Source organism: Mobula hypostoma, chromosome 3 (genome assembly GCF_963921235.1).
Source record: "Mobula hypostoma chromosome 3, sMobHyp1.1, whole genome shotgun sequence".
Taxonomy (NCBI): domain Eukaryota; kingdom Metazoa; phylum Chordata; class Chondrichthyes; order Myliobatiformes; family Myliobatidae; genus Mobula; species Mobula hypostoma.
Window position 1 is genome coordinate 211,053,913 of NC_086099.1, and position 26,904 is coordinate 211,080,816.

A 26,904-nucleotide genomic window follows, 5' to 3' on the forward strand; every position below is an offset into this window, starting at 1 on the left:
AGCAGGTAGGGTCAGGCATATAATGAATGTAGCTGACGCAAAATGCTGAACAAACTTAGTCCATGGAAATGAACAAACAGTTGACATTTTGGGATGAGACCCTTCTTCAGGAATGGAAGGGAAGGGGTAAGATGCCAGAATAAAAAAAGGGGAAGAAGGATAGCTGGAAGGTGATAGGTGAATCCAGGTGGGTGAGAAAAGTAAGGGGCTGGAGATGCTGTGGTTGGCTTTACCCATCACCTTCCAGCTCATCTCGTTCCCCTCCTTCCCTCCACCTTTTCATTCTGGCATCTTCCCCCTCCCTTTCCAGTCCTATTGATGGGTCTCGGCCTGAAACGTTGACTGTTTGTTCATTCCATAGTTGCTGTCTGACTTGCTGAGTTCCTCCAGCATTTTTCTGTGTGTTCCTCTGAATTTCCAGCATCTGTAGAATTTCTTGTGCACATAAAAGGGATTAGTACAGATCACTATAATGGATAGCATTGAGATGGTAGGCTGAAGGGCCTGTTTCTATGCAGTCTGACTGTATGACTCACAAGAGATTCTGCAGGTGCTGGAAATCCAGAACAACAAATACAAAATGCAGGAGTAGCTCAGCAGGTCAGGCAGCAGCTACGGAAATGAATTGTCGATGTTATGGGCTGAAACCCTTTATCAGGGCTCCCTTTACATAGGTGCTGCCTGACCTGCTGAGCTCCTCCAGCATTTTGAGTGTGTGAATCTACGACTCTGTTTGGAGGGCCACAGTGGCAGAGAGCCGGGGTGCGCACAATGGGCTAAGTAGCCTCGTTATAAGTAACTGCTCTGTGAGTCGAGGACTCAATCCCACACCCAGTCAACAGTTCACTCTCCCTTTCCCCACAACCTGCTCTAACTCTACAGCAGCATGGGTTTCTGCACTTCTCCAACTACAGCCTCTTGGAAGTTGGCTCAGCTGGTGATGCCCCTGTCTCTGCCCCAGAAGAGTGCGGCTGCCACTTCCCCTGCCCACCTCCATCTGGGCATAACCCAGGTTCATTCTCCAGCACTGCTCTAAGTTTCCTTACATCCATGGGGTTCAGAATCTGTGGATCTCTCCACCACACAGGTAGCTGAGGCAAGGTTTTACAGTCACGGAATGAAAGAGAGATACAACATTGAAACAGACCCTTCGGCCCACGAATTCCATGCCAGCCATCAGCCGCCCACTTAAACAAATCCTACATTAAGCGACATATACAAAATGCTGGAGGAACTCCATAGACCAGGCAGCATCTATGGAAATGAAAAGCAGTCGATGTTTCAGGCTGGGGCCCTTCATCAGGACTGATATAGTCATAGTCATAGTCATACTTCATTGATGCTGGGGGAAATTGGTTTTCGTTACAGTTGCACCATAAATAATAAATAGTAATAGAATCATAAATAGTTAAATAGTAATATGTAAATTATGCCAGTAAATTACGAAATAAATCCAGGACCAGCCTATTGGCTCAGGGTGTCTGACCCTCCAAGGGAGGAGTTGTAAAGTTTGATGGCCACGGGCAGGAATGACTTCCTATGACGCTCTGTGTTGCATCTCGGTGGAATGAGTCTCTGGCTGAATGTACTCCTGTGCCCACCCAGTACATTATGTAGTGGATGGGAGACATTGTCCAAGATGGCATGCAACTTGGACAGCATCCTCTTTTCAGACACCACCGTCAGAGAGTCTAGTTCCATCCCCACAACATCACTGGCCTTACGAATGAGTTTGTTGATTCTGTTGGTGTCTGCTCAGCCTGCTGCCCCAGCATACAACAGCAAACATGATCGCACTGGCCACCACAGACTCGTAGAACATCCTCAGCATCGTCTGGCAGATGTTAAAGGACCTCAGTCTCCTCAGGAAATAGAGATGGCTCTGACCCTTCTTGTAGACAGCCTCAGTGTTCTTTTACCAGTCCAGTTTATTGTCAATTCGTATCCCCAGGTATTTGTAATCCTCCACCATGTCCACACTGACCCCCTGGATGGAAACAGGGGTCACCAGTACCTTAGCTCTTCTCAGGTCTACCACCAGCTCCTTAGTCTATGATGCCGCAAAGATGCTGCCTGGCTTGCTAAGTTCCTCTAGCATTTTGTGCATGTGGCTTTGAATTTCCAGCATCTGCAGCTTTTCTCTTGTTTGAAATCCTAGTTAATCCGAGTTTTAAAGATAAAGACTAACTTCATTTGTCTGATGTGCATTGAAACATACAGTGAAGTGCCACTTTGCATCGATGACCGAAGTTTGTACTGGGGATGCCCACAAGCATCGCCATGCTCCCTGCACCAACCTATCATGCTCACAACTTATTAAAGCGAACCCATACTGTACACTTTTGGATTGTGAGAGGAAGACAAAGCACCCTGAGGAAACCCACATGGTCACCATAAAGCGATGCCCCAACTGCTACCAAAAGTGGGGCACCACATTACCATGGCAACCCCCATTCTGCCCACATTACTATCATCACTAGCTGTAAGTAGGTAGTCTCATTTATATTGCTTCATTTCCCTCTTTCTCCCTTCAGAGATCTATCTCTAGCACCACAGAACGAAGCAGATACAAGATATGAAGCACAAGGGATATAAAGATGGCATTTTTGTTTACTTCATCCTCGTGTCATCCGGGGGGATCATCTCACGTGTGTGCGTCGGTCCATTTAAATTCACCACATACAGGGAGATGGTCGGGTTCTCCTGGCCAGCCTGTAGGTAAATGACAGGAATGGATTTAACTATAGACTGATGAAGGGGAGGAACGATCATTTCAACAACAAATGCAGACTGTAAAGAGCTAACTTGCTTGAAGTAACATTTGACAAAATTTGCCACAAACCCTAGGAAACACTGCCGATGCATTTTGACAAATAAAATTGCCCCTTACTCATTTCTATTCTGATCCACATATTTTATTTGGAGGAGACTTGAAATCCCTTGCCCCTATTTGTAAGCAGCTTCCCCCTTTACCTTAGGATAAGGGTACATCCTTCCAGTCGGATACAGGGAGTTGAGGTACATTGGTATTTCCATGGTGGGGACCCTCGAGTCATTGATGGTGGCATAAGCCAGCCTGGCACCATCTGGAGACCACCAGTGAGCGACATTGGTTTTGAGCAGCTCCTCTGTAGAAATAAGCAGAGGGCATCACCGTAAGACAGGGACCTCCATAACACTCCTATCCAACAGGAGGTGGTGATCCAAAGATTCAAAAAGATAAAAGATTAGTTTTAATGTACATCAAAACATACAGTGAAATGCAGCATTTTGCATCAAATCAAATCAGCAAGGATCGTGCTGGGTAACCTGCACACGTCACCATACTTCTGACGTCAGCGCATCGCGCCCACGACTCGCTGACCCTAATTGGACGTCTTCGGAATGTGGGAGGAAGACGGAGCGCTCATCGAAAACCCATGTGGTCACAGGGAGAATGTACAAACTGTACACACTCTCTGTAAAAAACCTACCTCAGAGATCCCCATTGAATTGACCCACTCTTACCTTAAAACTACGCCCCCAGTGTCTGACATATCCACCCTGGCAAAGGACTCAATTGCCGACTCTCTCAATCTCTCACATGATTTTATAAGCTTCTATCACTAATAATCTAAGCAATATCCAGGTGAACCTCCTCTACATCCTCTCCAAAGTCTCCACATCTTTATGTAATGCTGAGACCAAACTGCATACAAAACTCCAGATATGGGCTTACCACCACCAGTCTATTCCCAGGTTCAACTTTGCTGACGCTAAGGTCTTTGACACTTACAAGCTTGTCATTCGATTTTTCTACTGGTTGTTGGACAGAGCCAGGAAGCACAATAGTAGCATATCCTTGTGCAGAGACCAGGATACCAATTTATTTCTCCAGTCTTTTCAGAAACATGCCAAGCAGAACATGAAAGAGATCAGTTTTTATCTGTCACGTGTACATTGAAACATCAAAACAGAGAGGGAAAATGTATCGTTTGCATCGAGGATTGTGCCTGAAAATTTCGCTGTGCTTCCAGGTCAACATAACATGCCACGGCTCACTAACCCTAACCTTGGAACGTCAGAGGAACCCAGAGCACTCAGAGGAAACCCGTGGGTTATGGGGAGAACATCCAAACTCCTTACATGCAGTGGTGGGAAATGAACCCCAATCTTACACCAGGCACTGTGTTAGGCTAACCGCTAGGCTACAGTGCCACCCCTCACTCCACCACTTTTTTTTAACATCTTGTCAAGCTACTCCACATTATGGCAACCGAACCTGGAGAGCAACAGTGTGATTGACCTCATTGGGATCAATTGTACAACTCATCATTGCGCAATCATGTAAAGTAACGAACATGCTGTAGTTCCCACATCAGTGGTTTGTCCTACTTGACTGATAAGATTTTAACCATTCCTCCAGCTCCTCAGATATCCTGAGATGGTCAAAATGTTTTGCACTGTCTAAGTGCCTTTGGTGGTCTTTGAAAGAGCCCTTCAATCAGTTCCCCTCTTCTTCAGTCAGTCCCAATCCCTGTTCTTTAATCAATCCCTTCTCCCTGTTCTTCAATACATTGCACTCCTCTGTTCTTCAATTAGTCCCAGCCTTTGTTCTTCGATCTGTCCCATACCTTTTATTTAATAGTCCCATCCTCCTGTTCTTCAACTAGCCCCAGCCCTTGTTCTTCAATTAGTTCTGTTCCTCCTGTTATAGTCAGAGAGTCACAGAACACGACAGGACAGAAACAGGCTCTTTGGCACATCTAGTCCAAGCCAAGCTAGTATTCTGCCTTCTCCTTTTGACCTACACCCAGACCAGAGCCCTCCATACCTCTCCCATCCATGTACTTACTCAATCTTCTCTTAAATGTTGAAATCAGACCCACATCCACACTTGAGCTGGCAGAATGTTTCATACTCTCACTACCCCACCCCCGAGTGAAGAAGTTGCTCCTCATGTACCCATTAACTATTTCCTCTTTCAACCTTAATTCTATATTTGGTGTCACCCAACCTCAGTGGAAAAAACATACACACAACAGATTCAACAGACGCATGAAATTCAGAGTAATACACATAAAATGCTGGAGAAACTCAGCAGTCAGGCAGCATGTATGGAAAGGAATAAAGAGTCAAAGTTTTGGGGCACTTCATCAGAAGAAGCCTTCAATCAGTCCCAACCCCCCCATTCTTCAAATCAGACTCAACCCTTGATTCTTCAATAGTTTCCACACCTCTGTTAATCAATCAGTCCACCCTTCCCCTCCACTTTTCAATCAGTCCCCCTACCCAGTCCCCTTGTTCTTCCTCCACTTCCCATTTCTGAGCCAAGCAGAAAATCCATGATCATAACAGCATGAAACATTATGGAAAGTCAATCTTGATGGGCTGAGTGGTTTCCTTTTGCACCTTAATAGCTTTATCATCACTGGCGCTCATCTTAAACGATCTCTCCACGTACAGTCCACACAACAAACCTTTGGAAAATTGAACAGCGGTACAAAATTTACTTCTGGCTTCTGTTTGCTGAGAACAATGCTAGAGCAATATGTCCTGATGAAAGGTTTCGGCCCAAAACATCGACAGTTTATTCATTTCCATAGATGCTGCTTGACCTATGGAGTTCCTCCAGCATTTTGTGTGTGTTACTCTGAGTTCTTTAGTTTTTTTTATTTTTATTTACTTAGCAATATAGCTTGGAGCAGGCCCTTCGTTAGATAGCTCTGGGTCTGTACTTGCTGGAATTTAGAAGGATGGGGGGGGGGGGAGATCTCATTGAAACTTTGTGAATGTTGAAAGGCCTAGACAGACTAGTGTGGACAGGGTAGGCGTGGAAAGGATGTTTCCCATGGTGGGGGAGTCTAGGACAAGAGAGCACAGCCTCAGGATAGAGGGGCGTCCATTTAAAACAGAGATTCGGAGAAATTTCTTTAGCCAGAGGGTGGTGAATTTGTTACCACGGGCAGCTGTGTAGGCTAGTTGTATTTAAGGCAGAGAGTGACTGGTTCTTGATCGGACATGGCATCAAAGGTTATGGGGAGAAGGCCGGGGAGTGGGGCTAAGGAGGGGAAAAAGGATCAGCCATCACTGAATCCATCTTTGAATGGTGGGGCAGACTCGATGGGCCAAATAGCCTAATTCCACTCCTATGTCTTATGGTCTTTGAACTTTGGGAGGAAACCAGAGCACCTGGGGAAAACCACACATTCCACGGGGAGGACGTACAGAGGCTCCTTACAGAACGGTGCCAGAATTGAATTCTGGATTCTGGAACACCCCGAGCTTTAATAGCATTGTGCTAACCGCAACACTACTGTGACACCCGTATTCCAGAACCTACAGAATCTCTTTGGTTCTTCCTGATACTTATTCTCTTTTGTGGAGTAGGGTCAGTAAGGGGATGAAAGTCATGGAGATGGGGGATGTGGGTTAGAGTGGTAACTAGTAACTGCGGGTACATTACAGCACAGAAACAGGACTTTTGGCCCTTCTTGGCTGTGCTGAACCAATTTTTCTGCCTAGTCCCACTGACCTGCACCTGGACCATATCCTTCCATACACCTCTCATCCATGTACCTGTCCAATTTTTTCTTAAATGTTAAAAGTGAGCCTGCATTTACCACTTCATCTGGCAGCTCATTCCACACTCCCACCACTCTCTGTGTGAAGATGCCCCCTCAATGTTCCCTTTAAACTTTTCCCCCTTCACCCTTAACCCACGTCCTCTGGTTTTTTTTTCTCCCCTTGCCTCAGTAGAAAAAGCCTGCTTGCATTCACTTTATCTATACCCATCATAATTTTATATACCTTTGTCAAATCTCCCCTCATTCTTCTATACTCCAGGGAATAAAGTCCTAACCTATTCAACCTTTCTCTGTAACTGAGTTTCTCAAGTCCCAGCAACATCCTTGTAAACCTTTTCTGCACTCTTTCAACCTTATTAATATCCTTCCTGTAATTTGGTGACCAAAACTGCACACAATACTCCAAATTCGGCCTCACCAATGCCTTATATAGCCTCTCCATAACATTCCAACTCTTACACTCAATACTTTGATTTATAAAGGCCAATGTACCAAAAGCTCTCTTTACGACCCTATCTACCTGTGACGCCACTTTTAGGGAATTTTGTATCTGTATCTGTATTCCCAGATCCCTCTGTTCTACTGCATTCCTCAGTACCCTACCATTTGCCTTGTATGTTCTACCTTGGTTTGTCTTTCCAAAGTGCAATACCTTACACTTGTAATCCAAGTCACGCGCTAGTCTCGACACCATCAATAATGGTGTCGAGGTCCTCATCGACGTACGATGGACGAACAACAACCTTACACTTGTCTGTAGTAAACTTTGCCATTTTTCCAGCTGGTCCAAATCCCTCTGCGAGCTTTGAAAACCTTCCTCACTGTCTACTTCACCTCCAATCTTTGTATCATCAGCAAATTTGCTGATCCAACTTACCACATTATCATCCAGATCATTGATATAGATGACAAATAACAATGGACCCAGCACTGATCCCTGTGGCACACCACTAGTCACAGGCCTCCATTCAGAGAAGCAATTCTCTACTACCACTCTTTGGCTTCTTCTATTGAGCCAATGTCTAATCCAATTTACCACCTCTCCATGTATACCTAGTGACTGAGTCTTCCTAACTAACCTGCCATGCGGGACTTTGTCAAAGGCCTTACTGAAGTCCATGTAGATAATATCCACTGCCTTCCCTTCACCCACTTTCCTGGTAACCTCCTCGAAAAACTCTAATAGATTTGTCAAACATGACCTACCATGCACAAAGCCATGTTGACTTTCCCCTATAAGTCCCTGCCTATCCAAATGCTTATAGATCCCATCTCCTAGTACTCCTTCCAATAATTTACCTACTACCAACGTCAAACTTATCGGCCTATAATTTCCCGGATTACCTTTAGAGCCTTTTTTTAAACAAGGGAACAACATGAGCTATCCTCCAATCCTCCGGCACCTCACCCGTAGATACCGACATTTTAAATATTTTAAATTTATCGCAGCAGAGATGGAGGTAATATTCAAAAACACAGGATTCTGCAGATGCTGGAAATCCAGAGTAACGCACACGAAATGCTGGAGAAACTCAGCAGGTCAGGCAGCATCTGTGGGGAGGAAGGAAGAACGAATGTAGGGACACCTTAATTTCATTAAGCAGAATTCACCCAGACTGTTAAGGGTTAAATTAGCCATGTATGTTACATGTTATGCGGTATGCTATTATGTTTTGGGGGCGGGGTTTTTTCTGAGGTACAGATATATGATATCGCCATTTGTTTGGGGTTGGAATAAAGTGTACGTTGGAAGTAATTACACTCGTTTCGATTTTTGTTGACATTCCTACAGAAACATTTTAGGGCAACACCCTTCAACGGCACTGGAAAGGAAGGGGGGAGATGCCAGAATAAGCAGGTGGGGGGAGGGGAAGGAGGACAAGCTGGTGGGTGACAGGTGAAACAGATGAACAGGTGTATGGGGGGAGATGGGATGGAGGTGATAAATGGAAAAGGTATAGGGCTGAAGAAGGAAGAATCTGACAGGAGAGGAGAGCGGACCATGGGAGAAAGGGAAGGAGGAGGGACATCAGAGGGAGATGAGGAGAAGAAAAGGGGTGAGAAGAGAGCCAGAATGGGGAATGGTAAAAGAGAGGCGGTGGAGAGAGAGAGAAATTACCAGAAATTAGAGAAATCGATGTTGACGATGTCAGGTTGGAGGCCACCCAGATGGAACACAAGACGTTGCTCCTCCAGCCCGAGAGTGGCCTCCTCATTGCAGAAGAGGGGGCCATGGACCAACATGTTGGTATGGGAATGAGCAGTGGAATAAAAACGATTGGCCGCCAATCAATCCTGCCTGTTATACTCAATCAGCAGAGTTACTATTCTGCGTTCTCCTGCTTCAGTTAGTCCCATGCCTGAGCACCACTCAATAGTCATTGAAAAACAGCAGCACCTCAAGTACAGGAGGCAGCCTGTGTAGAGGCTGGAGCGACTGAAGAATAGTTTGCATGAAAATGGAGATTATTTGTACCGACTGTGCACTTAATTGCTACTGAGATGCATTTCATGAAGCAATATATAAATTATTCAGCACAGCAAGTCAATATTTACAAGATTCTGTAGCAAAGTGACTGAAATAGCACATCTTACATTATGTTCCCAATAGACAGGCAATGTCAACCAGGCCTGTTGCTTGCCCTAACTAACTGTCTGGCTGAGTACACTCCTGGACGAGGTCAAATGACATGAATATGGATTAGAGTCATAAGTAGGGCAGACTGGACGTGGATGTTTAGCTCTCTGTGAGAGAGTTGAGATCATACAGTTTGAGGCCTGGTGCTCAGTGTCCTCCACGAGGGTCTTTATTCATCATCATTAGAGAGTCCTGGGGTCCATACTGAAGATCAAAGCCCATCAGAAGTCTGGAAGTCTCAACCCCAGTCTTACTCCTGTAACTTTTGGCGCACTGACTAATCAAGCAGCTATCACCCTCCACATCAAATAGACCCAGTGACTTGGCCTCCACTGCTGTCTATGGCAATGTATTCCACTGATTCACCACCCTGGCTGAAGAAATTCCTTCTCATTTCTGTTCTAAGAGCCCAACCTAACCTGCCAACCTATGACTTTAAGCAATGCAAAACACACTAAATGCCGGAAGAACTCAACAAGTCAGGCAGCATCTATGTAGATAAATAAATGTCCATAAGACCATAAGACATAGGAACAGAATTAGGCATTTTTGCTCATCGAGTCTGCTCCACCACTCAATCACGGGTGATCTGTTTTTCCCCTCCTCAGCACCTCTCCCCAATGAAGCGTCTTGGGTAGAAACGTTGACTGTTTATTTGCTTCCACAGATGCTGCCTCACGTGCTGAGTTCCTCCAGCATTTTGTGTGTTGCTCTGGGTTTCCAGCATCGGCAGGATCGGGATCACTTACCGTATGTTTATTACTTTCAGCAAAAACAGCATCATGGTTCAACAAAGTACCGACATGCCATGGCTTTGGATATTCCGATGAGCCTGGTCTCATGTGTGAAGCACAGCTACCCAGTAAAGGAGGACTCATTGCATTCTGAGCCGCAGAGATCCATCAGAGTACGGCAATTTGTATCAGGATAATGAACCTTTTCATCTGATCAAAGTATAAAACATTAAGATGGGAAAGGCTCAGAGGGACTGGCTTGCTTGGCAACTTGGTTGGCATGAATGAGTTGGGCTGAAGGGCATGTCTTCTTGCCGTGTAATTAGGAATCTATGGCAATCTCTTCCCACAACAGATCTTGACATAGAGTGTCTCGTTCAGGGTTCTGGTGACTTGCAAAACACATGATCCACCTAATGTAGCTAACTGAGTCAAATAAGGGGCCTCCAAACTGGGGCTACACACACAAAATGCTGGAGGAACTCAGCATCCTGTTCCAGATGAATGGTCTCGGCCAAATATGTTGATATCCATCCTCCTCCAAAGATGCTGTGTGACCAGCTGAGTTCCTCCAGCATCCTGTGTGTCTATCAGGTCACCTCTCATCGTCCGTCACTCCAAGGAAAAAAGGCCAAGTTTACTCACCCTATTCTGATAAGGTATGCTCTCCAATCCAGGCAACATCCTTGAACATAGTACTCCAAGTGGGGTCTGACTAAGGTCTTATATGACTTTAACATCACCTCACAGCCCTTGAACTCAATCTCATGATTGATGAAGGCCATCACACCATAAGTCTTCTTAACAACACTGTCAATCTGTGCAGCAGCTTTCAGTGTCCTATAGACACGGATCCCAAGATCTCACAGATCCTCTACACTGCCGAGAGTCTTACCATTAATATTATATTCTCTCTTCAAAATTGACCTACCAAAATGAACCACTTCACACTTATCTGGTTTGAACTCCATCTGCCACTTCTCGGCCCAATTCTACATCCTATTGATGCTCCGTTGTAACCTTTGACAATCCTCCCAGACTATCCACAACAATCCCAGCTTTTGTGTCATCAGCAAACTTTCTAACCAACCCTTTTCCAGGTCATTTATAAAAACCACAAAGTGGCGGGGTCCCAGAACAGATCCCTGCGGAACACCACTGGTCACCATCCTCCATGCAGAATACAAACCATCTACAACCACCCTTTGCCTTCTGTGGGCAAGCCAGTTCTGGATCCACAGAGCAAGGTCTCCTTGGATCCCATGCCTCCTTACTTTCTGAATAAGCCTTGCATGGGGAACGTTACTGAAATCCATATACACTACATCTACTACTTTACTTCCATCAATCTGTTTTCTTACATCCTCAAAGAATTCCATTAAGCTTGTAAGGCACGACCTGCCCTTGACAAAGCCGTGTTGACTATCCTTAATCGGATTATGTCTCTCCAAATGCTCATAAACTCTGCCTCTCAGCATCTTCTCCAACAACTTGCCCACCACTGAAGTAAGACTCACTGGTCTATTATTTCCTGGGTTATCTCTATTCCCTTTCTTGAACAAGGGAACAACATTTGCAGCCTTCCAATCCTTTAGTACCTCTCCTGTTCCTATTGATGATGCAAAGATTATCACCAGAGGCTTAGCAAACTCCTCTCTCGCTTCCCATAGTAGCCTGGGGTACATCCCATCTGGTTAGGGTTAACCAGTTAGGGTTAGTAAGTTGTGGGCATGCTATGTTGCAGTCAGAAGACTTAACTTAATACCTTTCAACATTAAGACTTAACTTAATACCTTTCAACAGCTCCAGGGCATCCTCTTTCTTAATGTCTATACACTCAAGCATTTCAGTCCACTGCAAGTCATCCCCACAATTACCCAGATCCTTTTCCCTGGTGAATACTGAAGAAAAGTATTCACTTAGTACTTCTGCTACCTCCTCAAACTCCATGCACGTGTTTCCACTATCGCACCTGATTTGGTCCGCACCTGACTGTTTATTCCCCTGCATAAATGCCTCCTGACTACACCGATTTCCTACAGCATTTTGTGTGCGATTCTCCCTAACGCCAGGTAAACACATGAAAGAGGAAGGGGCTGAAGGTTAACAGAGCAGAAACTCACACAATGGTGAAAATTTTCTGTATTTGCGCTGGGATGCTATAGGCACTGTGCTAATGTAGCGGTTAGTGTTACGTTACCACAGCGCCAGCGACGCAGGTTCAAATCCACCGCTGTCTGTGAGAAGTCTGTACGTTTTCCCCGTGACCGAGTGGGTTTCCTCTGGGTGCTCCAGTTTTCTCCCACATTCCAAAAACTTACCAGTTAGGGTTAGTAAGTTGTGGGCATGCTATGTTGCAGTCAGAAGCACGACCGCGTTTGTGGGCTGCCCCCAGCACATACTCTAACTGCATTGGTCATTGATACAGGTGACGTATCTCACCGGACGCTTCGATGTTTCAATGTACGTGTGACAAATAAAGCAAATCTTAAAGCTATCTCAAATAATCAAAGCATGATGACCAATGGCTCAGTGTCTTGAGACCACACCTGGAGTATTGTGTGCAGTTTTGGTCCCCTAATCTGAGGAAAGACATCCTTGCCATAGAGGGAGTACAAAGAAGGTTCACCAGATTGATTCCTGGGATGGTAGGACTTTCATATGAAGAAAGACTGGATGAACTAGGCTTGTACTCTTTGGAATTTAGAAGATTGAGGAGGGATCTGATTGAAACGTATAAAATCCTAAAGGGATTGGACAGGCTAGATGCAGGAAGATTGTTCCCGATGTTGGAGAAGTCCAGAACGAGGGGTCACAGTTTGAGGATAAGGGGGAAGCCTTTTAGGACTGAGATTAGGAAAAACTTTTTCACATAGAGAGTGGTGAATCTGTGGAATTCTCTGCCACAGGAAACAGTTGAGGCCAGTTCATTGGCTATATTTAAGAGGGAGTTAGATATGGCCCTTGTGGCTACGGGGATCAGGGGGTATGGAGGGAAGGCTGGTGCAGGGTTCTGAGTTGGATGATCAGCCATGATCATAATAAATGGCAGTGCAGGCTCGAAGGGCCGAATGGCCTACTCCTGCACCTATTATCTATGTTTCTATGTTTCTATGTCTTGTTATTCATCATTCTGACACTAGAGGGACCCATTGAACAGCTCATAGCAGTCCATATGTTGCACAGAATCTGGAAGTCAGGCATGAGGTTGAGAGGGATGAAATGTAAATCAGCCACGATGGACTGGTGGAGCTGGCTCAATGGCCTGATTCTGCTCTTTTGTCTTATGGTCTCATACAGCCTCATGTGTAGGGTTGCGGTTACCAGTGCAAGCCACACACTTTGCAATGAATTTCTATTTGAAGTATAGATACAGGCAGTCCCGTTCCTGAGAACTGACCATAACCCAATCTTCCCATAAGCTGGAAATGAACAGAAACCACTGTGATGAGAGAATGAGCAGGCACGGGAAGGGCTGACCACACTCTATCAGTGATCAGACCTACTCAGCGCTCCCAGTCCTCTTGACTCGACCCATCCCTCGACTGCCGCAGTTCATCTGGGGGAGAGGAGGACATGAAAATATCCCATTCCCCTCAGGCAGAAGATGCCTACAGCCCTACAGTAGCTAGGAAATCCACACACAGCTGAACAAAATAGTGTTCCTCTGGGGCCAAGATGCAAAGCACATCAGCCCACTGCAAATAGCACACATGGTAATGAGTTTAGCACAGATTGAACACCAGATCACAGCACTGGCAGCAGGGGCCAATGCCCAACCCAGCACGATTCCAGCGCACCCAGCAGAGGGCCCTGCTCTCTCCTTTGGGTGGTTGCTGCAGGCCACTGTGTGCAAGGTGACTCTGTAGCTGAGGCCAAGTCCTCACCATAACCGAGGCAACTCAGCTCCTCCGCCGTCAGTCTTTCCGATGAATGGACCTGTACTGTTCTACATTACCAATGTCCAACAGGTACATTCATACGGACAGTGTCTGTAAGTTAGGTCTTCATAACCCAGGGAGGGTCTGTATAATTTTATTTCAAAAGTAGGTTTATGGCGACTTCTACGTTACTAACAGAAACATTAGAGGCAAGAACAGTAACAAACACAGACTAAATTAAAATGTTCCCAATCACAAACAAGAGAAAATCTGCAGATGCTGGAAATCCAAGCAACACACACACAAAGTGCTGGAGGAACTCAGCAGGCCAGGCAGCATCTATGGAAGAGAGTTAGCAGTCGATGTTTCAGGCTGAGACCCTTCATCAGGACCTGATGAAGTCCTGCTGAAGGATCTCGGCTACCTGGCCTGTTGAGTTCCTCCAGCACTTTGTGTGCATTGCTTAAAATGTTCCCATCCTGATCTAGGATCGTGTTTATCCTCTTCCGTGCAACAGACCACGGAACACCTTCACAATAGCCATGGAGCGGAAATCAAAAAGCTTGAATGTGTTCAGAGAAAGTTTACCAGCAGGGTGCCAGGACTTGAGAATCTTGTCAGAAGAAGTGGTGGATGTGGGTTTGATTACAACAGTTAACATAAGTTTGAACAAGGACATGGTAGGAGAGGTATGGAGAGCTATAGCCAGGTGCGGGTCAATAGGACTAGGCAGAATAACAGTTCAGCATGGACTAGATGGGCCAAAGGGCCTCTTTCTGTGCAGTGGTAGTCTACAATTATATAACACTATCTCTGTACAGTTGCAATGTAGGAAAAGCTACACAGCAAGAGCCCACTAACAATAGCTGTAGGGAAAGGATGAATAGGCTATGACAGTTTTTCCCTGGAGCGTAGGAGAATGAGGGGAGATTTGATCGATACGCAAAATTCTGAGGGATATAGATAGGGTAAATGCAAGCAGGATTTTTTCACCGAGGTTGGGTGAGACCAGAGGTCATGGGTTAAGGGTGAAAGATGAAGTGTTTAAGGGGAACCTGAGGGAGAACTTTTTCATTGCTGGGGAGGTGCAGAAGTGGTGGTTACGGGTCTGATCGCAACGTCCAAGAGAAGTTTGGTTAAGTATATGGATGGGAGGGGTATGCAGGGCTACGGTGCAGGTGCACGTCGATGGAACTAGGCAGAATACCAGTTTGTCATTGACTAGATGGGCTGAAAGGCTGTGTCTGTGCTGTAGAGTTGTATGGCTCTAGGTAGACCTGACAATCTCAACAGCAATGCTCAATAAGTGAAAACCACTGGTTGGAATTCTGGAAATATCCCCCTCCTCCATTCATCCAATGCTTATCACAAATAGAATGTTTGCGAATGCACAAGCGATGAAGTTATCATGTTGAACAAATGATCAGTTCGAAACAAGACAACGGCATTGTAAAAACTAAAATTCTAATTGGTTTCACATAAGCATTTGACCCATTTAGGATTGTAGCAGATTAAATATTATGACAAGCAAAGTGCAAGCAATTTACGGCATTTCTTCCGATGTGTAGAGATTGATGTGGTATGGGCAAATATAACACTGAATCAGAGCAAACACAAAATAACAATGTGAACAGATGAATTAACCCAGATGAGTTAATACAAAGGAATTAACATTGGTAACTTAATTCAGGTGAGTTGACGAGGGTTGATTGAAACATTAATAATGGCAACTTAATGCTGATAATGCCTGCCGGTGAAGTAGTGGTACCCGCACCGGACTTCAAGGTGAGTGATCTTTGAAGTCAGCGGTCCAGTACAGTTTCTGAACCAAGCAGTGATGCAGCTTGTTGTGATGTTCCCTGCTGTGCATCTGTAGAATGATGTAAGTATGGATGTGCAACGTCCAGCTGTCTTCACCCTTCTCAGAAAGAAGAGGCATTGGGGAGCTTTCTTGACTGTGTGGGATGTGTTCTGGAGCCATGAGAGGTTGTGTGGGATGTGCACTCCTAAGAATTTGAAACCTCTTTCAGTTTCCACTGCTGTGCTGTCAATGTAAAGAGGAGTGTGACTGGTGCAAATTCTGCTGAAGTCAATAACCATCTCCTTTGTCTTGCTGACATTGAGGAAGAGGTTATTTTCCAGGCCACGGGCTTCGAGCTCTTCCACTTCCACTCGGTAGGTCATCTCATTGTCGTTGGCGATGAGCCCCACCACTGTCGTGTCATCAGAAAACCTAACGATGTGATTGCCCGGGTGTTTGACTGTGCAGTCATGAGCTGTGGCCTGTGTCAATCTGCTGAATGCTTTGTTGGCACTGGAATGCGTGGCTGTCCCCAGCACATACTTAGGTTGTGTCGGTTATTAATGCAAATGAATGATTTCCAGCATCTGCAGAATCTCTTATGCTTATACGGAAGCTACTTCATAGCTTTGGCACTACTGGCTTGGTATGAATTTCTAGCCAAAGGTTTCGTACTCACAGACATGCAATGTGAAGCTGATGAGCTCAGGTTGGATTTCTACAAGACCTTGGGCCATTGCTGAACATCGAGCTCAGATTTTGACAACCTGCTCTTGAAAGGGTCTTCTCATTACTACCATTGGGGAGGAGGCACAGGAGCCTGATGTTCCACATTCTGTATTTCAGGAACAGCTTCTTCCCCTCCGTCATCAGACTTCTAAATCGCCCACGAACCCATGAATACTACCAACTATTCCACTTTTGCACGATTTATTTATTTTGTTTTGTAACTTACTTATTGTGCACCTTACAGTAATTTTTTAAAACGCCGTGCACTGCGCTGGTGCCATTAAGCAACACATTTTATGACAAATATCAGAGGTAATAAACCTGATTGTGATTTTGAAAGGATATACAGAGCAGGATGAGGGATTGCAGTTACAAAGAGTTACGGAACTGCCTGCCATTGAAACAGAGAGAAATATTGGACTGAATACAAAGGTTTCTAACCTCTTTAACAAATGATTGAGACACTAGAGCAGGGGACCCCAAATTTACAAAATGGCATAAAAAAGGTTGGGAACCTCTGCTCTAGAGACTGCAGATGTTGGAATCTATAACAAAACAAAGTGCTGGAGGAATTTGGGGCTCCTGCAGCATCAGCGGAGGGGAAGAATTATTAAGCCCTGCTTTAACACAGAGTGGAGAGGGGAGAGAGCTGATACAGAGAGCAGCAGAGGAGAGATAAGTCAGGGACTGGTAGATGGTAGGTGGACTGAGGAGGGATGGGCAGAGGGAGTCAAGAAGGGGAGGGGGAGGGTGGAGTTTAGAGATAAAAGCTGTTGGAAACAGACACGCCAGGTAGAGAATCACCCCCCACATTTGGTTTCACCTGACCGACATCTCTCATCTAATGATTCCCATTATCACCGAGCCACCTTCACCCCACAACCTGACTCAGCCTGCCTTAATCTTTCCTTATCTTCTTCTGTCCATCACCCACCTGGTCCCATCCTCCCATCATCCCTCACGCATCCCTGGTCCACCTATCATCTCCTGGTCTTTGTCTCCCCCCCCTTTTCGCTTTATACTGGCAGCCCTCCCTCCCCGCTCTCAGTCCTGAAACACCATTAATTCCTCCCCACCCCACAGATTCAGCTCAACACGCTGAGCTCCTCTACCAAACTGTATTTTATACAAAATCGTACTGGTTGCTTGCATTAATTTGGGTTGATAGAGTGCTAACTATTTCAGTCAGATCTATTAGTTTCTATGGTGCTCCTTAGGGCAATTGACTGCATAATATTTTCCTTTCGCATGCCGCATGCCCTAAGCAAAATGCGTGGTTGACCTTGTAATGCACTTTGGCTGCAGCTTCTCTGCTGTAAACATTGAAGCTAATTTTTCAAGCAGGTTTTAAGTAGAAATGGCTAAGTGCTTATGTATTGTTAAAAATCACCAGCATTGTGCAGTCATGGATGCAATGTAGAAATCAATTAATATACTGTAGCATTTATGCACTGGGAGGAAAATGGAAATCTGTATGTGTCAGAGCTCTGGAAATCACTTAACTGAGTTGCAATGGTACAAAATTGCAAAGACAGAGGACATACTGGAGGCAAATGAGTGCAAAAGAGGAAATTATAGTACCTAGTAGTTACTAATGCCAGCCTGACTATATCAAACACACACTATTTGAGCGACAGCGAGTTCCCTCTAAACAAAAGACTCCTTCACAAGTTATGAATTATTCACACTCCTGGCAGCAGCAAACCCTGTTGAGATTATACAGACAAGAGCAGAATGCAGAAGTGATTTGAAGATAGAAAAATAAAGAGGTGAACAACTGAACGCTTCGAGAGGTTCACAGAAGTGACAATGCAAAGCCGCAAATAAGCCCTGTCCATGTATTTTGTTCAGTGCGCGCCTTGAATGGGTGCTCCTATTCGCACCTGGACACATTCCTCATTCTTTTTCGGCCTTGTCAGGTACTCACCCAATTCCTTTTTGGGAATTGACCAGAAGATATGAGCTGAATTAGGCCATTTGGCCCATTGAGTCTGCTTTGTTATTCATTCATGGCTGATTTATTATCCCTCTCTACCCCATTCTCCTATCTTCTCCCTGTAAACCTTTGACTCCCTTACTAACAAGAACCTATCAACCTCCGCTTTAAATATACCCACTGACTTGGTTTCGACAGTCACCTGTAGCAATGAATTCCACAGCTTCACCACCCTCTGGCCAAAGAACTTGCTCATCTCTTTGGAAACATCCTCGCCATATCCATTCTATCTAGGCCTTTCAATATTCGATAGGTTTCAATGAGATTCCCCTTCATCCTTCTAAACATTGAATGCATATCCTGTGTTAAGTACCTGGCCATCAGGTTGCTGAACTGGTGTAAATCCATAGGTGGTTCACTAGCATCTTCTCTTGTTCTGGGCCAAGTGTCACTCCAGGCCAATACCCACACTCAGTTGCAACCAACACCTTTATGAATATCTCCCACAGCAGTTGGACAAGACGGGTCACTGGAAGGCGTTCTAACTGGTTTCATTACAGCCTGGCATGAAAATCCCAATGCACAGGAATGCAAGAGGCTACAGAGAGCGTTGGGTTTCACCGGTTACATCATGACGACGGCTCTCCCCACCATTGAAGAGATCCTCAAGAGGTAATGACTCAGGAGAGACTGCCACCATCCAGACAATGCCCTCATCTCATTGCTGCCATCAAGCACGAGGGACAGGAGCCAGAAGATCCAACCACGTGCTTTTATGGTGGCACGGTAATGTAATGGTTAGAGCAGTGCTGTTATAACGCCTTCAACCTGGGTTCAATTCCCACCGCTGTCTGTAGGGATTATGTACATTCTCTCCGTAAGGTAGTGGGTTTCCTCTGGCTTTCCGGTTTCCACCCACATTCCAAAGATGCCTGGGTTAACAGATCAATTGGTCACATGAGTGTCATTTAAGAGTGTGCTCGAATTTACCACTTTAAGAACTATTCCAGAGTTTGGCTGTTTGTTAAATTGACGTATAGCAGTTAATTTCCAGTTAAGTAAGTCATTTGTTTACTTTTCACTATTGTTGAGCAGCTTAATAAATGTTTATGTTTGTTTATAAAACCTGACTCAATTCTATATTCATTGTTACCATCCACATAACAGAAGTTACATTCAAAAGTTCAAAGTTCAAAGTACAAATATGTCACCATATACAACCCTGTGATTCATTTTCTTTATGTTAATTTATGTGAATTTAAATTTCTTTGACTGTCCTGTTTGCAATGTACAAAAAGTTACAAAAATCTAACCTTCATGGCACTATGTATGTCCATGACAACAACCTTGAACTTGATGCCCAGTCCAATCTACCTGCACCTATCCAAACTGGATATGAATCCACATCCACCAATTCTGCTGCTAGATCATCCCACATTCACACTACACTCTGAGTGAAGAAGTTTCTCCTTAAGTATTTCACTCTAAACGTTTCACCTCTGGTTCAAATTGATAATTTTATTATCAAAGTACATATATGTCACCATGTATAACCCTAAGACTCATTTTCTTGTGGGCATACTCAATGAATTCATAGTAGAATAATAACATAACAGAATTCTTGAAAGATCGCACCAACTTGGGTATTCAACTAATTTGCAAAGAACAAAAACTGCAAATACAAAAGGAAAGAAATTATAGAAATAAATAAGCAATAAATATTGAGAACATGAGATGAAGAATCACTGAATGTGATCCCATAGTTTTTGGAAACATTTCAGTGATAGGGCAAGTAAAGTTGAGTGAAGTTATCCCCTTTGGTTCAAAAGCTTAATGGTTGAGGGCTAGTAACTCTTCCTGAACCTGGTGCTCTGAGTCCTGATGCTCCTATACCTTCTTCCTGATGGCAGCAGCGAGAAGAGACCCCCATGTCCTATGTGGTGGGTATTCCTTTTGGTAGATGCTGCTTTCCTGCGATAAAGTTTTGTGTAGATGTGCTTGATGGTGGAGAGGACTTTACTGGTGATGGACTGGGCCTAATCCATTAATTTTTAGGATTTTCCATTCAAGGCAAATCTAGTTTAGAATTCCCTTGAACGGAAATGGTTCTAGTGTCACTCAACCTGAGGAGAAAATTTCTGCAAGAATTCACCTTATCTATATCCCTCATAATTTTGCACATCTCTTTGAGATCTCACCTCATTCTCCTATCCTCCCGTGAGTAAAGTCCAACCTTTCCCTGGAACTCAGGTTCCAAAGTCCTGGTACCATCCTCGTAAACTTTTTGTAAACTCTTTCAAGCTGGTTGATATCTTTCCTCTGGGTAGGTGATCGGAACGGCACACGATAATCTAAATTAGGCTTCATCAGCAACTTCAACATAACATCACAACCTCTGTACTCAGTACTTTGATTTGTGAAGGCCAACTTGCCAAAAGCTTTCTTTACGACCTTATCTACCTGTGATGCCAGTTATTCTTTCATTCATAGTCATTCAGTCATTCAAGTTACTTCAATGAGCCCATCCCCAGCCCCAAAATAAATATTAACTTTACAATTTTGCTGTGCATTTTCAAGATATATTTCCTTGCAACAGTGAACAAGGACATTCAGTCCATCAAATCTATGCTAGCCTTGATACAATTCCTCATCACCAAAGCTTTTCCCTCCTGTAACTGGTTCTCTCTCACTTTCCCATCTCAACTTCCAATCTACGTCCATAAGTTCCTACCACTCACCTACACTAGGGGCAAATTACAGTGGCTATTGAATTTGCAGCCAGCACACCTTTGGGATGTGGGAGGAAGCTTTAGTCACTGTGAGAAGCGGATGTGAATACATGCATACTCCACGCATATTGCACCCCCCTCTCATCATTGAGATATCTACAAGGAACATTGCCACAAGAAAGCAGCACCTAACATCAAGGGCCCCCACCATCCAGGACTGGTTCTCTTCTCACTAAGGAAGGAGATACAGGAGCTTTAGGTCCCACACCACCAGGTTCTCGGAACAAGTTATTACTGTTTAACCATCAGTCTCCTGAACCAGCATAGATAACTTCACTCACCTCAATACTGAACTGAATCCACAACGCATAGACTCACTTTCAATGACTCAACAATTCATATTTGTGATATTATTTACTTATTTGCTTATTAATTATTTGTTTGCATTTAGCTTTTCATTGTATTTCTTTGTTCCACTGCAAATGCCTGCAAGAAAATAAATCTCAGGGTGACAACTGGTGAGATAAATGTACTTTGATAATCAACTTACTTTGAAATTTGAACTTTTGAACCTGAGGTCAGAATTGCACTTAGATCTCTGGGTTTCTGAGACAACAGAACTACCTTTTTAGTCACCTTGCCACCACTGATCTCCTGAGGAAGATGATGCTAGGTGGACCCACCAGTCTCCAGTGTCAGGTGGTGTGACGTGACCACAATTTATTACTGGGTTGGCAGCAGCCAGGTAGTACCAAGCGTGCACATGAGGCCTGACACAGTGATTTGATCTGATTTCCTTCCCCTTCTGCTGACTCTTCACCCCATCTAAAGGAGGGCCTATCCCAAGGAGCATCTCTGAACTGGTAGGAAATTTCATCCGTCTCTTGCCCGGATTACTCCACTCTAGCAGAGTCCATATGAAATAGGAGTGCTCATGGGCTTCAGTCGCTCTCACACCTACTCCAGAATTCTATGAAGCCATAGATCATCCGCAATTCCACTTGTCTTCCCGATCCCCATGATGCTTTTGTAATCCGAAATTCCCCTCAGTTCAAAGTCATTCTGACTGTCAGAGTCATAGAGTTATAGAACACTTGTTCAGTTGTTATGTGCCGTGTCGTATGATGTGGGGGGAGGGGGGGATCATGGTCTATACATGACCGTGATCGTTCTTGGCAAATTTTTCTACAGAAGTAGTTTGCCATCGCCTTCTTCTGGGCAGCGTCTTTACAAGACATCAGTCGTTATCAATACTCTTCAGAGATTGTCTATCCGGCATCAGTGGTCACATAACCAGGTTTTGTGATACGCACCAATTGCTCATACAACCATAAAACCTGCTGCCACGGCTTGACATGACCCTGATTAGGGGGGTGCCAAGCAGGTGCTACACCTTGCCTAAGGTGACCTGCAAGCTGAGGGAAGGAACCAGCACCTTACACCTCCTTTGGTAGAGAGAGATATTGCCACCCCACCATCCATAATAGAACACTCTAGCACAAAACAGGTCCTTCAGCCCATCTAGTCTATGCCAAACTATTAATCTGCCTAGTACTCCAAGCCACAGTACTCCACACCCCTTGTAATCATGTACCTATCGAAACTTCTCTTCAATGCTGAAATTAAACCCGAATCCTCCACTTCTGCTGGCAGCTCCTTTCACACTCTCACCACCCTGAGTGAAGAAATTCCCCCTCATGTTCACCTTTCACCCTTAAACCATGACTCATCTAACCTGCTTTCATTTACTTCATCTATACCCCTCATAATTTTGTATACCTCTATCAAATCTCCTCACAATCTTCTAAACTCTAAAATGGTCATCATAAACGTCCCTGTATGATGCGAACACGAGGAAATCTGCAGATGCTGGAATTTCAAGCAACACACATAAAAGTTACTGGTGAACGCAGCATCTCTAGGAAGAGGTACAGTCGACGTTTTGGGCCGAGACCCTTTGTCCTGACTTTCGAGAGACTTTGAGACTTTTACCATGCCCATGATCTGTTCTTATCAAATTACGGTATTGCTTTGCACCGTTGTAACTATATGTTATAATTATGTGGTTTTTGTCAGTTTTTCAGTCTTGGTTTGTCATGTGTTTCTGTGATATCATTCTGGAAAAACATTGTATCATTTCTTAATGCATGCATTACTAAATGATATAAAGGAGGACCGCATGTCCTCATAATCTAAATCCAAAAAAACTTTTATGTGTGTATGATGTATGATGTGATTTGTCTCCCAGCACTAGGTAACGTGTTGTATCAGATCCCATTCTACTGAGCTGCATTTATTCATTATTTAGAAATACAACCCAGTAATTAGTCCCTTATGTCCCAATGAGTCCATGACGCCCATCATGATTGTGGCCAATTAACCTACTAACTGGTATGTCATTGGACTGTGGGAGAAAACCAGAGCACCTGGAGGAAATCCATGTCGTCACAGGGAGAAGGCACAAACTCCTTCCAAACAGCAGCAGGAATTGAACCTGGGTGGCAGAGGTAATGCTAATTGCCACTCTAGCTTGCTGCCTTTATCCTACATGCGGTGGCTTCATGGTGCAGACATCTCAGTAACAAATTACAGCAGAGTAAACACTCCCAGACTGCTGCGTGGTCAAATCAGATACAACACAAAACTAACAGGATGGATTCTCCAATGCAAAAGACAAGATATGGCAACCTTGAAATTGATACAAAGCCTTTCTGATTGCTAAGAGAAATATTCTCATTTTTAATATTGATTCTCTAATCTTAGCAGATAAAAAGCAGAGCTCATCTCTCCTTCAAAGACCTTCCTGTCGTGAAAAAGGAAGCGTTATACCTTCTCGTTGAATCACATGCACCCAAAGAAATCTTTGCCTTAGATAGAACACTGTATTTCCAGTATGTGAATCACTCTGAGCACTTCAGTGCCAATTTTTCCACATTGAAACAGGACTGGGCAGATTATATTTGCAAATGACTATAACTCAGAGCATTAAAAATGTACAGACTGCTGTTACAATGTGACATGTAATCATCATTTTGCACTTTATCTGTGGGTTATCGTCAGCGGGTTGTCACACTAAAATATTCTGCTGGTTTGAATGATGTTAGCACTGGCATTAGACAGCAATAATCCCCAGTGTTAATTCTTCAGTCAGTGTTGGTAGACAATTTTAACAACCTATTTTAACAATTAACAATCTGCAGTCAGAGCACCTAGAAAAAATCCCACGGTCACTGAGGAAGGGCTGTACTGTACTGTTCTATGTTTTAACCATACATGCCAGAACTATTTTCCAGCATTTGGTCTGCAGCTTCCTGCACTTTGGTGATTCATGTGCTTCTCCCAATTCATTTACAATGTTAATGAGAATACCCATCTCCACCACCTTCTCAGTCTGATGTGGAGACTCCAAAGTGCAGGATCACATCAGGCTGCAGAGGGTGGTATACTCAGCCAGCTTCATCACAGGGACCACCCTGGCCACCACTGAGGTCTTCATCAAGAGGTTATGCCTCAAGAAGGCAGCATCCACCTCTACGGACCCTCATCATCTAGGACATGCCCTCTTCTTGTTTACCATCAGCGAGGAAATACAAGAGCCTGAAGGCTCACACTCAATGATTCAGGAACCGTTTCTACTCCTCAGCCATCAGATTTATGAACTGCTCATGAATCCCTGAACATCATCTTATTATTTCTTTCTTTTGCATGAGTTATTTTTGTAATTTACAGTGAGCCCCTGCGATTTCTGCAGTCGCCTCTTGCAGGGTTCAAGGGAACACCTTGTTGGACCTTGGAGATTTACCCACCCTAATTGCCTCAAGACAGCAGACAGACTCCTCCTCTGTAATCTGTATAGGCTCCATGAAGTCGATGCTGGTTTGTTCAAAGTTCATAGTATATTATCAAAGTACATTAGACAACGTTGAGATTTGTCGCCTAACAAGCAGCCATGAAACAAAGAAACCAAAAATTACCCTTCAAAAAAAAACGGAAGACCATCAAACACCCAATGGGCAGAGAGTGAAAAACTAATCATAAACACAAGCAATTAATGTTCTGAACTGAAGTCCATAAAGAGTCTGTCCATAGACCCTTAGTTCAGTGCAGAGCAGAGCAGTGAGATGAACCGGCTCGTCCCTCGTCTCCGGTCCCAACACTCTGACCTTTTCAATCTAGCCCGGTGATTATATATGTTATCCAAACACTGAATTAACTCAATTGCTTCAATACTGTCTCAATCCACACTTGCCACAGCCTATCTGATATCATCAAAACTGGGCTTTCTCCAACTTAGAATCTCTACCCTTTGACCAGATTTATCATTTCTCATAAACAAGAGAAAATCTGCAGATGCTGGAAGTCCAGGCAACATACACAAAACGCTGGAGGAACTCAGCAGGCCATGCGGCATCTATGGAAAGAAAGTACAGCCAAAGTTTCAGGCTCAGAACCTTTGGCATGAGTGGAGAAAAAAAGATGAGGAGTAGATTTTGCCATCCCTTTCTCGCAATTCCTGCGTCTCTGCCTCATCTGCTCTCAGGATGAGGCTCTTCATTCTAGAACAAAGGAGATTGCCTCCTTTTTCAAAGAAAGGGGCTTCCCTTCCTCCACCATCAACGCTGCCCTTAACTGCAACTCTTCCATTTCACGCACGTCTGCTCTTACCACATCCTCCCGCCATCCTACCAGGGACAGGATTAGGGGACCGTTTCACCAAGCACCTACGCTCCATCCGCAAGAAGTGGGATTTCCCAGCGGCTCCCCATTTTAATTCCACTTCCCATTCCGATACATCAATCCCTGGCCTCCTCTACTGTCGCAATGAGGCCACACTCAGATTGGAGGATCAGCACCTTATATTCCGTTTGGGTAGCCTCCAGCCAGATGACATGAAGATCGGTTTTTTGAACTTCTGGTAGGCCCCACCCTGTCTGTGCTGTCCTTCACCAGTCCCCATCCCCATTTCCCTCTCTCACCTTACCTCCTTGCCAGCTCATCGTCTCCCTCTGGTGCTCCTCCTCCCTTTTTTCTCTTCCGTAGCCTTCTGTTCTCTCTTGTTGGACTCCCCCTTCTCCAGCCCTGTATTTCTTTCACCAATCAATTGCCCAGCTCCTTACTTCATCCCTCCTCCTCCTGGTTTCACCTATTGTTTTGAGTTGCTCTCTTCCCTCCCCCACCTTTTAAAACTACTCCTCATCTTTTTTTCTCCTGTCCTGCTGAAGGGTCTCGGCCCGAAATGTCGACTGTACTCCTTTCCATAGACGCTGCCTGGCCTGCTGAGTTCCTCCAGCATTTTGTGTGTGTTGCTCTCATTTTTCATATTTACCTTGAAGTTAATGGCATTATCATCACTTGATGCAAAGTGTTCCCCTACACAAACTTCTATCACCTGCCCTGTCTCATTTCCGAATAGCAGATCAAGTATCCAGACATCCCACCGCTCCCGGAAGTTCCAGGAGTCTCCCGCATATTAATAGTGGCTCCCTGATGCCCACAAATTATATACAATATCACGGAAATCAATTTTCTTGAGAGCGAGTGAGAGAAAGCAAGAGAAAGCGCGAGAGCGACCACGAGAGAGAGCGCGAGCGAGAGCGCGCCATGGCAGAGCATTCCAAAAAATATATAAAACGTACATCACCCCAGACTACACTAAAGTGTACCCCTACCTAATAGGGGTCAAAATAATGACAGTGTTGCTCGCTGCAGTGACTTTTCTATTGCCCATGGTGGGTTAAGACTGTAAAAGACATGTTGAGGTGAGTTTAACAGGTGTCATTCATTCTTTAGCATAGCTAACGTTATTTAAACTAACTGGCCAGCTGCTAAGGAGCTACTCTATTGCAGACATCCCACCTCTCCCAGAAGTCTCCAGCAAATTGATGGTGCT

General features: G+C 44.5%; 1 protein-coding gene across 5 annotated transcripts in view; it reads right to left on the bottom strand.

Moving 5' to 3' along the window:
* dpp6a (dipeptidyl-peptidase 6a) overlaps positions 1–26,904 on the bottom strand; it is a 1,586,533-nt gene that overhangs the window by 140,187 nt on the left and 1,419,442 nt on the right. For all 5 annotated transcript variants that reach the window (XM_063044436.1, XM_063044438.1, XM_063044435.1 and 2 more), the window contains exons 9-10: positions 2,974–3,128; positions 2,615–2,712 (exon numbers count right to left, since the gene is read on the bottom strand). In XM_063044436.1, the coding sequence (XP_062900506.1) occupies positions 2,615–2,712; positions 2,974–3,128 (253 nt within the window). The remainder of the gene's footprint in view (positions 1–2,614; positions 2,713–2,973; positions 3,129–26,904) is intronic.